Source organism: Tamandua tetradactyla, chromosome 6 (genome assembly GCF_023851605.1).
Source record: "Tamandua tetradactyla isolate mTamTet1 chromosome 6, mTamTet1.pri, whole genome shotgun sequence".
NCBI classification, from domain to species: Eukaryota; Metazoa; Chordata; class Mammalia; order Pilosa; family Myrmecophagidae; genus Tamandua; species Tamandua tetradactyla.
In genome coordinates, this window is record NC_135332.1 from 26546057 (window position 1) to 26559521 (window position 13465).

Genomic DNA, 13465 nt, shown 5'->3' on the forward strand with positions numbered 1-13465 from the left:
AAGAACGCGTTGCTTTCCTTCTATGGATGGGACATTGGGCAGTCCTGGGAAAACAAGCAAAATCATTCGGAGAAGAAAAATTCCTCATGACAACCTTCTCTACTCCACCCAACTTTCTTTTTGTATAACAAATATGCAATGGGCATAATTATTCAATTATTTCTATACCAATGAATTTTCAATTGGCATAAATCACTTACCAGCTGAGTTGGCAAAAAAAAGTGGGGGGGTACTATATTTTGAATGGAGAAGTGAACTTTTCAACTGCAACACCCATTGAATAGCCTATAAAAGGTTAACCTTTCTGCCCTACTTGCATTGCTTCTTCCAGGTTTTTGCTACCTTCCCCAGGCTGTGGATTTCTCCAGCAACGCCATGTCACTCTCAATGTGCACTTCTGGGCTGTCCCACCAGCTGTCTTCCCAAAACGAGACAGCAGGCAGAGCCAGGGGCACATCTGCTTCCAGTGTTGGAAGTGGCTACGGGGGAAGCATCTTTGGCTGTGGAGGAGACTGTGGGGGAGGCTTCTCTGCTGTTTCCATGTTTGGTTCCAGTTATGGCTTTGGCAATGGCTCTGGAAGTAACTTTGCCAGTGGCCTGGGGGGTGGCTTTAGAGGTATAGGCATTGACTTCGGGGGAAGCCAAGGAGGCTCCCTAGGTATTCACTCGGGCAGTGACGGAGGCCTTCTTTCTGGATCAGAAAAAGAAACCATGCAAAACCTTAATGACAGATTGGCTTCCTATCTGGACAAGGTTCGAGCTCTAGAAGAGGCTAATACTGAGTTGGAAAACAAAATTCGAGAATGGTACGAAACACAGGGATCTGGGACTGGAGATTCCAAGTCACAGAGTGATTACAGTAAATATTACACATTAATTGAGGTCCTCAGGAATAAGGTAAGAATATGTTTTGGAGGGGCTTTGGGAATTCCTTTTTAGTTTTCTTTTTTACTATTAAAATATTTTACAGTGAAAATCACCTAAAACTTAGGTACATCTCAATCTGGTTGTATTTGCAACAATTTTATCATCTCAAGATGGTTAATTCCATTTTATTATATAACATAAATTATTTCCATTTTTTATAGGAAATGTATGTTTCTTAATTTTTTTAATATTTTATAAACGTTTTCTTAGAAAAAGGAAACTGCCTGAACGCTTAATAAAATAGCAATTTCTAATCACCTAAAAAGGGTTCCTGTCAAAAATATATGTTATAATTCTAGTATTTTAGTACTTATTTTGCACATCTCTCTCTTTTGCCAGGTCATTTCTGCCACCATCGGAAATGCCCAGCTCATATTGCAGATTGACAATGCTAGACTGGCTGCCGAGGACTTCAGAATGAAGTGAGTAGAATAAAAGACTGATGATGACTGGCATGTGCCATCAATTATTCTTATTCAATCTCCCTCCTTGCTAATGATAAATATTTCACACCTTCTGAAGTTTGCATGCTGTATACATTTAATGTTGCAGTCAATTCGGAGAGCATTTTAGAAAGTTAATTAGATGCAAACATAATTCACATGCCCTTAAGTTATAAGTTGCTTAAACGTAGGAGAGTGGATCACCGTATGTGTAATTTGCCATTGACTCATGATGTGACATAATCCCATCAATATCCTATACCTCAACATCCCTTATATAAAATGAATAATGGTTTTTCCCAGGAGTGAAATGAAACTATTGTTCTCCTGATGACACATGCAACTAAAATACTAATCATGACATTTATTTGTGTATTCCCTCCTCTTTCCTCATGGCCTACCCTCTCATATATAAAAAGAAACACTTCTTTTTTTTGTATGCTGTCTGGCAAGGTCACATTTCATTCTTTTTCCATGTGAGTATACCATTGCTATAACACCATTTGTTGAATTTTTCGTTTGTTTTTGTTGGTTTCTTTTTGGTTTTGTTTTTTTGGGAAGTGCATGGCCCGGACTAATTTCCTTTTTGCTACACAAAATGTCCACAGTAAACGTGGTCCTGAATCTGTAAAATCCATGGTAAAACTACAAAAAAACTAACAATGTTTTAAATTAAATAATGAATAGCATTTAAGTAAAAAGACTTTTATTTTCAACTGCTTTTAGGATGCCATCAGAAACTGTGCCTAGAGAGGAGCCTCTACACTTGATAGTTACAGCAACGAGCCAAAGGGGAAATTTTTTTCTCTGGCATGTGGTGTTATTGGTGTATTGCTGGTAGAAATGTATCGCCTCATAATTTTTTAGTTTTTCTCCTCCTCTCCAACTGAGCAGTAACCGATTATCATGCAAAAAGGAAAGGAAAAAGTTACAAAAGCAAAAATAGCACCATATATTGCAAAGCTACTTTTTTTAAACAGTAGCATGGATTTATACAAAAAGCGGCTCAAAGATAGCGGGGGCCTTATTCAAATGATTGTGTTCATCCCCTGATCTGTTTTGCATCTGGTTTTCAGGTATGAGAACGAACTGGCTCTACGCCAGTGTGTGGAGGCCGACATCAACGGACTGCGTAGGGTTCTAGAGGAGATGACCGTGGCCAGAGCTGACTTGGAGATGCAGATAGAGAGCCTGACTGAGGAACTGGCCTGCCTGAAGAAGAACCATGAGGAGGTGAGCCAGAAGGAGCAGTCTCTACACACTGTTTTTTCCCTCCTAGACTCAAAAAATGCAATTTCAGATATACAAGTCTGAAGACAGAACAAATGTGGTTATGTTATCTTCCTGTTAAAATGGCCATTTGTTTTGGATTTCTGGGAGTATGTGTATGTGTGGTGGTGATGATGTTGATGATGGTATTAAGGGTGGTCCCTGTTAGAAATTAACAAACAAGAAGCATTTTTTATCTTGTCATTTAATGACAATAAAAATTTTAATTTTCCTGACAGTGATTTTTTTAAATAATGTTTTAAAAAATAAAAAACGAAAGTCTACCAATAATATGTAATATTAGATTAGAGAAACCTGTTATAACCATGTAATGCAAATTTAACACACAAATCAGGAAACGGACATACCAGTTAGCTGGTTGGTATATAGAATGGATATTAATAATGACCCTGACAACAGGATTCTCAAGTGGTTTCTACTGCATTTTCAATGCCTGTGACCCAAACAGTGTGGCAGCTATAGTTGAAAACCTCCATGGACTGTATCACGCAAATGCCACACTTTCCAGCAAAGGCCCCCAGACCCTCAAGAAGCGGGGCAGAAGCATTCATTAGGCACAGTAGGCACAGGGCCTATGGCCTGAGATATTGAGACCCATGAAAATGTTTTACATTCTTTTACAATCAGAAGAAAAATATGAAGTTTTAGGTAAAAGAAATGTTTTATTGTATTAACATATTTGTCTTTATACCAATGCAAAGTAAAATATAAATTTTAATATCTGTGTGTGTGTACAGAGGAAGAGACCCATGTAGGCAAAAATGCCAAGGGTCCATGAAAGTCAGAATGTACCCTTATACCATTTTTTCTTATTCGTTGTCCCCAGGAGCTCCAAAGCTTACTGGAAGGTAGCCCCAGCCAGGTCAGTGTAGAAATGGATGCTGCCCCTGGAGTGGACCTCACCAGGCTTCTCAATGACATGAGGGCACAGTATGAAGCCATCGCTGAGCAGAATCGCAAGGATGTGGAAGCCTGGTTCAACAAAAAGGTCATATGAACAAAAGCACAAGGCTTTGATACATTTGCACAAAGACCCATGAACAGAGTGCTCACATCTCCTCGTGGCCTCTTTGTTGTTGCAGAGCGGGGAGCTCAGGAAGGAGATCAGTACCAATACGGAGCAGCTTCAGTCCAGTAAGAGCCAGGTCACCGAACTGAGGCGCCTGATTCAAAACCTTGAGATAGAGCTCCAGTCCCAGCTCGCTACGGTAAGGGTCACATAAAAAGCAGAATCACTTCAATTTCCAGAGAAAATGCCATATCCCAAGTATGTGAGATCACTTGGCTGCCTTCCTCTTTCCAGTCCATACCACTGTTAAATCTGTACCTTCTCCCTCCACTGTGCAGAAGAGATCCCTTGAGAACTCACTGGCAGAAGCCGAGGGTGAGTACTGCAGCCAGCTTTCCCAGATGCAGCAGGCCATCAGAGGCCTGGAGGCGCAGCTGCTCCAGGTGCGCACAGACATTGAGCGCCAGAACGCTGACCACCAGCGGCTGCTGAATGTCAAGACTTGCCTGGAGTTGGAGATAGAGACCTACTGCCGCCTGCTGGAGGGCGAGGTCGAAGGGTAAGTAAGATAACAGGTTGAAAAGAACTTCAGCTGTTGACCAACAGTGGACACCTGAATGCAGTTTTTGCTGCAATATAAGGAAAGGAAAAGTTCTTTAGTTGACCAAAAAAAACAAATCTAGTTAAAATATGCCTCATATTCATTAAATGAGCTACACTTTGCAACATGTTTTCACTTTTCCTAACTGATAATTCATAAATGTGGCAACGAACAGAGGTACCACAAACAGTGGCATAATGGAAAACAGATACTTCTAGGAACTAAAAATATCATCCATTCAGTTTTTAATAGAAATGATTAAATGCTAAAAAGGAAACATCAAACAACAGCCACCTGAACCACCTAAGACCTTTCTGCAGCACTTTCCAAAAGTAACTACAGTCTGGACAAGAATAATCTTGGACTGTAAACCAGGAAATCTAATTTCTGTGACAAAATTTTTCCTTAATCGCCAAGTCATTTCACTCTGAGAACCCATTTTAGGCACGATCTGAAAATAAAGATGCACTGTACCAACTGATTACTCATTCAATCATTCTTAAACAAGAAATTTGGGATGTCCTCTCTATTTGGTCACAGCTGTGTGCATCATTCTAATTTTCTATTCAAATAGCAAATTCTCCTCATTCCAGAAAGCATCATGTGATGTCATCCTCCCTTGTTTCTTTACAGCAATAGTGTGAATGAAAGCTCATCTGTGACAGACTCCAAATCCGAGGCACAGTCAATTGATTCTTCTAAAGGTATGCAGATTCCCTAACAATCACTTAGAGTAAGGTAGAATCGCATTTTACGTTTCTATAGCAAAACTAGTAGTCAGGATTCTATCAAAACTTTTAGGAAGTCCAGAGAATAGCTTCTTTACAAAGGGTATAAAAGCATCATAACCAATTTTTAAATGTTTAAAAAGAAAAATATTTCCATCTGTATACATACTGCACTGAATAAATTTCATTTTCATTGGATAAAAGGATAAAACACATTTTTGAGAATATAGAAGTCACTTTTGATGGATTATATCAGCCAATACCTAATTTAGAAGCTAAAGTTAAACAACAACCAAATTTGGATTAACATTTCAAACACTTTTGCCTCCTTTACTCCATTTTTATCTTTAGATCCAACTGCAACTCGAAAAATCAAGACAATTGTGCAAGAGGTGGTGAACGGTGAGGTGGTCTCATCACAAGTTCAGGAAATTGAAGAACTAATGTAAAATTTCACAAGATCTGCCACATGATTGGTTTATTAAGAACTAGAAATTCACAAATTATTCCTTTTAGAATACGATGGTTTATTAGCTCAACCTTTATTTTTGTCAGTTTCATTTTCTTTGGACTCCCTATTCATTTTGAGTACTTTTTGTTCTTCTGAAATAATACTCAACTGCAAGTCATTGTGATCACGTCAGTTTTTCTAACAACCAAAATTAACTATCATCTTTCTGTATCTAGAACAGACTTTTAATGAACCTACTGCTGTTGACCTGGACTTTTCTTTAATCACAGAACTCTGATCAGGTAGTAATGTCTTAGTACAGCTAATTGCAATAAAAATTTAATGAATGGTAATAATGTAAAATGGGTACTTTCTTAATTCCAAAAGTCAGTGTCACACAGGCATCAAGAGGGGTTTATGAAATACTAATAGTAAAGTGGCTAAAGATGTCAAGGAGGAAGGTGAAGAAAATTATTTTAAAAGTTCTGTCCTTTTTAAGTCAATCATCAAGGATGCAACAAAATTATACTGTCCACATACAAGGGATAGTTGTCCTGTTCATTTTCTAGCACCTTATTCATTTATTAAACACCTTCAGTGTGCAAGGCATGGTTGGCATGCTGGAGACTCAAATGAATAAGATACGGTTTTTGCCTTGAGGCACTCACAATTGAAGGGAGAGGCAGCTGTCTACAGGGATGTGATATAGTTAGTTTCTTATTAGGCCAGGGCTTGGTGCTACAAATACCACGCAGTGGGTTGGCTTTAACAACAGGAATCTATTGTCTCACAGTTTTGGAGACTAAAAGTGCAACATCAGGACACTGGCAGGGCTCACCTTCCCCCAAAGTCTGTAATGTTCTCATTCTCTCTCTCCTTCACACACACACATACACATGCCCCAGGAATACAAACTGAGACTTGAACATGACTTTCCTATGGTATGTGATTCAATCCCCAACAGTGAGATAGGGCAAACAGATATTCAAAGAACTTCTAAAATGTGGAAGAAATGAACTTGTCAGAGGGGATAACAGAAGGCTTCATATGGAAATCAATCAGGTATAGGAGGGAGAAAGGGAACATTTGGGGCAGAGGAAATACCTATGAAAAGACAGAGGGGGTAAGAGAAAACGTTTGATTTTCCTTCTCCTATCTGGCACCCTGTGAGCCCAGGATGAGATTTCTACTAGGATAAACAGAAAGGACCAGACCTACACTTCAAAAACAGAAGTTACATTCTAGGGCTGAGGGGAGGCAGTCAAAGTCCAAGCCTGAGTAGATGGCTCAATCTGGGTTGTCAAATTCAAATTCCCTAGAAAGAAAACAAGAACCTGATTTAATGATCAAGAGCATGGGTTCTGAGGCCAAATAAGGTGCAAACCCTAGCTCTGTTACTGAAGAGTAACAATTTCTGTGTGCCTCAGTTTCCTGATTATTAAAATAGAAATTCATCTCTCTGGCCTTCATTTTTCAAACACTATCTAAGAGAGCCTTATCTCTCACACCCAAAATGATTATCAAGGTCTTTTCTTAAGCAAAGTTCATAGCCCCCAGGTAATATACTATGCCATTTCCCTTTTTATCAAAAGTGGCTGCAAAGTTTGTTTTAAATAACATTTATTTCCTTACACCTACATCTGAATAGTGTGAGACTCAGAGAAATTAGTTTTGCACTATCTTAAATCCACTGGCCATTTCTTAGCTATTACCTTAGCTAAACTATTACCTTAGTTTCTCAGTACTCCCTTCTTCTTGAAGTATTTTCTCCACTGGGCAACCAGAGACACCACTTCATTGGAAGCATCATTTTTGAATGCTGGAATAGACTAAATTCTTTTGTCTCACTGAGAAGAAATGGAATTAGCTCAGCATTCTTATCGAGATTCTAGCCTTCATTCACTAGATCAGGAACTGTAAATCAACACTTAACAGATTCAAAAAGTCCTTCTGGATTCAACAATTGGTGAATTACAAAAGTAGGTCTGTCTTTAAAGACTGTAACTCCCAAGGGAAAAACCTGAGTAAACGAAAAAACAACAAAAGAGGAAAATTTTTTTATAATTTTTTAATATAAAATTTTACAAATAAAAAAACATTAAATCTATATGCATTTGTTGTGTGCATGAACTACATAAAACACACTAAACTGTTAATGATTAGCTCTTGGATATTAGAAGGATTTTGAGAATTTTTTTGTACATTGTAAAAAAATGTTTAACAGCATATGTGGCTGATGAAAAAAAAAGCCCTTAATTTTAACTATTTAACAACTGAGTTTCCAAATTTGGGAGGGAACCACCCAAAAAACAATCAGAAGTTGCCGAACTAGCCACTTCTTTAGGCTTTGTACGAGTGCCACCTACTGGAAGCTCAGTAAAAACTAGCCCTACTTGATCAAGCCACTTGTGATGTGTTCAACATTAGAGTTTATTGAAAAGTTTTTCAAAGCATCAGCTTAACAAAGTCTTTCTTATTTAAGTAATAAGCATGGTATTAGTTTCCAGAAAGCTTACCAATGAGAAGACAGTTCTACTAGGTACAAAGTAAAGAAGACAGCAATTATTTAGAGTTCAGAGCATCAGAAAATGTGAATTACTCAGCCTTTTAAAAAATGCTTTCAAATACCAATTGAAAATTCATCCATATAACTGGTAAAATGGCTTTTTTATGGGGTAGTAAATGTTTCTAAAATCCTAGAACTGAATCTAAGATTTGAATGTCACTGTTTAATATTAGTATCATAAACTCAAAATCAAATTTTAAAAATGCCTTAATTGAATTTTCCCTCTTTATTGCCTCAGCTTTTTGTAAGAGCTACAACTGCACATTCATCAATATTTGATGAAAGGATCTATTATGACTAGAATTTGCAATTAAAAAATAATCTACTAAGGCGGCAATATTCAACTTCCCCATTTGAAGAATTTCTGATATTCTAGCAAGCAGTGGGGACAACCAAATCAATAGCCAAGCCCCTGATCTTGAGGGTTGCCCCTATGAAATGTATTCCTGCAAAGGACAGGTTAAGCCTATTTAAAATTAGGCCTAAGAGTTACCCCCAGAGAACCTCTTTGGTTGCTCAGATGGCCACTCTAAGCCAACATGGCAAGTGAACTCACTAACATGCCCTTTATGTGGGACATGACTCCCAGGGGTGTAAATCTCCCAGGCAACGTGGGACAGAACTCCCAGGATGAGACAGGACCTGGCATCAAAGGACTGAGAAACCTTCTTGATCAAAAGGGGTAAGAAAGAAATGCGATAAAGTGTCAGCACCTGAGCAATTTCAAACAGAGTTGAGAGATTATCCTGGAGGTTTTTCTTATGCATCATATAGATATTCCTTTTTAGTTTATGGTGTACTGGAGTGGCTGGATAGAAGTACCTGAAACTGTAGGGCTGTGTTCCAGTAGCCTTGTTTCTTGAAGATGATTGTATAATGACATAGCTTTTACAATGTGACTGTGTGATTGTGAATACCTTGTGTCTGATGTTCCTTTTATCTAGGGTATGGACAGATGAGTGATAAAATAATAACAGGGAGAATAAAGGTTAAACTAAATTGAGTAGACGGAAATACTAGTGGTCCATGAGAAAGAGGGCTAAGGGGTAAGGAAGGGCATGTATGAGTTTGTTCTTTTTTCTTTTTTATTTCTTTTTCTAGAATGATGCAAATGTTCAAAAAAACGATCATGGTGATGAATACACAACAATGTGATGATACTGTGAGCCACTGATTGTACACTATGTATGGAATGTTTATATGTTAAGAATGCTTGTATGTTTGTATATTGTTCTATCAATAAAAATATTTTTTAAAAAATCTATTGGTGAATGAACTGTGGAACACTGACACAATAGACAACCTGGCAATAAAAAAAAAATGGAGCTACTAATACACAAATATCATGCACGAAACTCAAAAGCATTAGGCTGAGCAAAAGAAGTTAGACACAAAAAGAGTACATCCTCCATGATTTCACTTACATGAAATCTAGGACAAACAAATCTAATCTATAGTGACAGAAAGCAGATCAGGGGTTTTCTGTGCAGAAAGGTATGGAGGAGTGAGAGTTAACTGGGAAGGGGTACAAAAGAACCTTTAGGACTGACTGATAGCTTGAAATTGGTCATGATGAGAATATTTACAGCATGGAAACTGGCAAACACTACAGGTTAGGGCTGTTTTTTAAAAATCCCAGAAGCATGGTTTACCAGCACATCACTGAGCATTTGTAGTTAAGAACACAGTTCTGGTGTCTGATTGCCTAGGTTGGGTTCCAACTCAGTCATTTTCTAGGTTTCTTTGTGTTCTTCCACATTCCGGTCTGTAAATCCAGGACAATAATAGCACCTGCCTCACATGAATATTGTGAGGATTCAGTGAGTTCATTCACATGTGGCACACAGAAAGTACTAATTAAACATCAACATTATTATAGAAAAAGTCATGCTACAACTAAGGAACTTATTTATATATTTCCCCCCAGACTTATTCTTTCCCTTCCTTTCATGCACACTCTCTAACAATCCCAGTTTTGGAAAGAAAGAAGTAATTTTTCATCTGAAGTATTTCTCCTTAGTTGACTGCTAAGGGGTCAAGTGATTCTTACCTAAAAGATGAAGAGGCTAATAGTAATGCCCCTAACATGAACAGTTGTGAGTATCTTATTTGATACTAGTTCTGAAAAAGAGCTTTATTAGCCATGAAGCACTATAGGAATGTTGTTAATATAGCTAGCTGCTTAGACTGAAGGGGAGAGGACTCTGCAAGTAGACACAGGTATATAAAACAAATCGAGGAAAACCTTAGCCCTCTTGGAGATTCTCTCTCACAAATTCAAAGGTTTGGTCCTTCCTAAACCATCATAGTATAATTTATAGAAAACTCCTGGACAAACACAATGCTTTACACACCTGCAGTAGATTGCTTGCAAAGATCAGAATAGATATTTGAAACTTCATAGAATGCAAATGCAAAACATGAGCATCAAGCCTTTGGAAATAATTTTTTTACTCTGGTTTCCTTTGGATCAAACTGTGAATTTAAGGGTTTAGTTGCTAAAAAAGATGTCATCATTATTGTTTCGCTATTTTGTGTGTGTGTGTGTGTGTGTGTGTATTTTTTAACATGGGCAGGCACTGGGAATCAAACCCGGGTATTCTGGAATGGCAGGCAAGCACTCTGCCTGCTGAGCCACCGTGGCCCACCCTTGTATATATTTTTAAACAAATGCATTTTTTTCCAAAATCATAGACACAAATATATAATTTATAAGCAGAACTTTAAATGAAACATGCTACTAAAACAGTCCACAGAGAGGCAGTAGGAACTAGAAGGTATTTCAGGTTCGGCTCAGTCAGTCGTTATTTTACTCAATTTGAGATGATTCACCTTTTACAAAAAGACTATAATAATAATACCAAGTAAAATTCTTTTAACCCAGCACTTTGGAATCTCATTAAAAAGTATAACAAACACAGGACACTATGAGTTTGGTAAGTCAAAATATGTTCATTTTAGTTAACTTGGAACCCAACTTCAAAAGTGAACTATACATAAAGGTTCTGCTGAGAAAATCATATTTTTAAAATATTTCATTTCTTTGCAAATACCATGGGATTTTTAAAAATTTCTTGAGGTAATTTCATATTTCGAAGAACAGAGCTGCAAAGACAATTTTTTCTAACCAAAGTCTATTTTTTTAAACAATATTCAGTTGGAATTTTATGTTTATGTAAGGATATGAGGTATCACATTCATGTATTTACGTATTCATTTATTCAATAAATATTTAACACCAATTTTATATAAATGTTTACATGGACTATTGAAAGTAAATTCAAGTTACAGATGATGAAGTTTTCCACTGATATTTCTTTATTGCATCAGTGAAAATGGAATAAGGTAAGTCATCATTTTTAATTGGCAAAAGTGCCATTGCCTCATGAACAGAATATGCTGATTATTTATTAACAAAGGTGTGTGGAGGTGCAGCCAACCTCTTTTGGAAGCACTTGACACTTCCTCATTCATTTTTATGAGTTTATAAGTTTTAAAAGGAGCAATTCATACTATTAAATTGGCATTTTCAGGGCATATTTTTTAAGTATAATACTTGTAAATATTTAATTACATTTTATATTATACATAAAAGTACCTCCCAGGTACTTTGTGATGTTTTAACTGGATACCCATTTTAAACAACCTTATGTGCTGATTCCAGATAATAAAGCAATTTTAACATTAAACTTCCCTATCTTATCTAATAAATGACTGACAATCTGATAAAGAATAAGATAAAATTTCATCATTGGTCAAAAAAAAAAATATATATATATATATATTAAAAAATCAACATCTGATCAAGAGATAATCCTGGAACAAAAAATGCAGAATTAGATACAGACTAATTAGTCAACAGTTTATAGCTAAAGCAATACAATAAAGTCTAGTTTTCCTGTCTCATTAATCAGAGTTTGGGGATAAGGAAAAGTCCTTCAGGGGGTAATGTGAAGATGGGAGATATTTGACTCAATTCCCCACTTGGAGCCTTCTATGGAAGATGTTTCTCCTCTATGTGACTCTGGAAGGTATTTTTACAGCTTGTAGAGCTGGAAGGAGACCAGGGCTGAATGCAAACTACTGGGAAAATGTAAACTGCTCTAGGGGAAGGTAGATCTCAGCAGGGAGGGGAACCCAATGAACGTTTTAGTCATCATTATCATTATTATCTGTCACCTCCAGGGTACATGGGGAACAGATGCATGACAAAGGCGATGATTTCTGAGATATTAAAAGACATGTAAGACTGAATTTCCCAAGATGTAATGCTCAAGTGTCTAGTTATATAATAATTTGCTGATTTATCCAGGGGAAGCTTTTTTAGCTGTACTTTCCAAAGTATTAATACTCTGAAAATAACGTATAAATTACATTCCAAAATACATATATCCAAACATCTTATATCATAATGATAACTTATCTCTGAACACTTCCCAGTTTAGAATCTTTATGGGTAACCTATGTTTAGTTTGGTCAGAAAAATTACCAAATAAGAAGGCACTGTTTTTGACAGGCTTATGTATTTCAGCCAAATTGAACTTTAGCTAAAAATCCAATAGAAGTGACTGGCCTTCGAGCGACAGCGACACAAGACGGCCATCACCACAGGCTCGGACAATTTATGAAAACCGAACATACAGCCTTAAAATAGAATGTAGACCTAAATACCCAGAAGCACCCTGCTTTGTAAGATTTGTAACAAAAATTAATATGAGTGGAGTTAACAGTTCTAATGGAGTAGTGGGCCCAAGAGCCATATCAGCGTTAGCAAAATGGCAGAATTCATATAGCATCAAAGCTGTCTTGCAAGACCTTCAGCGCCTAATGATGCCTAAAGAAAATATGAAACTCCCTCAGCCGCCTGAAAGACAATGTTACAGCAATTAATCAAAATAAAAACCACAGGCCCGCCCCCGACCCCCATTCAATTTAAGCACTCTTTATTTCCCACAGTAGTAAATTTTCTAGGTATGTCTTGTAGACCTCAAAATACTGGAAAGGAAGCTCCCTTTCAAAGGCGTTTCATATTAAGATACTGTAAATGATACTAACTTTTTGTCCATCTGAAATATATAAATTGTGCTATAACAAAAAAAAAAAAAATCCAAAAGAAGTTATTCCACCAACAATGCTGGTCTCATTATCCTTCTGTTGTAGCTTTTTAAACTAGGGCCAGGCTCCATGTCTCCTGAATCCATCCATCCCATCTGTCTGTCCATCTGTCCATCCATCCGTCCATTCATTCATTCAAAAACTATTTTAACTATATCCTGGTCATAATCTGGCATTTTACCCCTAAATATCTGTGATCTGATTACCTTTCTCTCCATCTCCACTGCCATTACCACTCTGGTCCAAGCCAACCATCATCTCTTCCTTGGATAATCACAAAACTCCTACTTGTACCCTTTCCATTCCATTCTCCCCACTACACCCCCCATTGCTAA

At 37.2% G+C, this 13465-nt stretch overlaps 1 protein-coding gene, 1 long non-coding RNA gene and 1 pseudogene across 4 annotated transcripts in view; 2 read left to right on the plus strand and 1 right to left on the minus strand.

The window, feature by feature from the left end:
• Positions 1-360: 360 nt before the first annotated feature.
• Positions 361-5791, plus strand: KRT12 (keratin 12). Its single transcript, XM_077164446.1, has 8 exons — positions 361-897; positions 1267-1349; positions 2447-2603; positions 3487-3648; positions 3743-3868; positions 4008-4228; positions 4904-4974; positions 5350-5791. The coding sequence occupies exons 1-8, from the start codon at positions 376-378 to the stop codon at positions 5445-5447; spliced, it is 1440 nt and encodes a 479-aa protein (XP_077020561.1). The 5' UTR covers positions 361-375; the 3' UTR covers positions 5448-5791.
• LOC143687461 (uncharacterized) overlaps positions 3303-13465 on the minus strand; it is a 39564-nt gene continuing 29401 nt past the window's right edge. For 2 of the 3 annotated variants that reach the window (XR_013177537.1, XR_013177536.1), the window contains 2 exons: positions 7179-7469; positions 3303-4298 (listed from right to left, as the gene is read on the minus strand). This is a non-coding gene — a long non-coding RNA (uncharacterized LOC143687461). The remainder of the gene's footprint in view (positions 4299-7178; positions 7470-13465) is intronic. The other variant, XR_013177535.1, reaches the window with a different exon arrangement.
• On the plus strand, positions 12233-12905 carry LOC143685617 (ubiquitin-conjugating enzyme E2 variant 1 pseudogene; annotated as a pseudogene).

What these genes read in the sequence shown, in the direction of transcription:
- KRT12 (XM_077164446.1), top strand. Translation starts at nt 376, where the DNA reads ATGTCACTCTCAATGTGCACTTCTGGGCTGTCCCACCAGCTGTCTTCC. An exon ending in AAGCCTGGTTCAACAAAAAG is followed by an intron (nt 3,649 to 3,742) that starts GTCATATGAACA and finishes TTGTTGTTGCAG; the next exon opens with AGCGGGGAGCTCAGGAAGGA. An exon ending in TCCAGTCCCAGCTCGCTACG is followed by an intron (nt 3,869 to 4,007) that starts GTAAGGGTCACA and finishes TCCACTGTGCAG; the next exon opens with AAGAGATCCCTTGAGAACTC.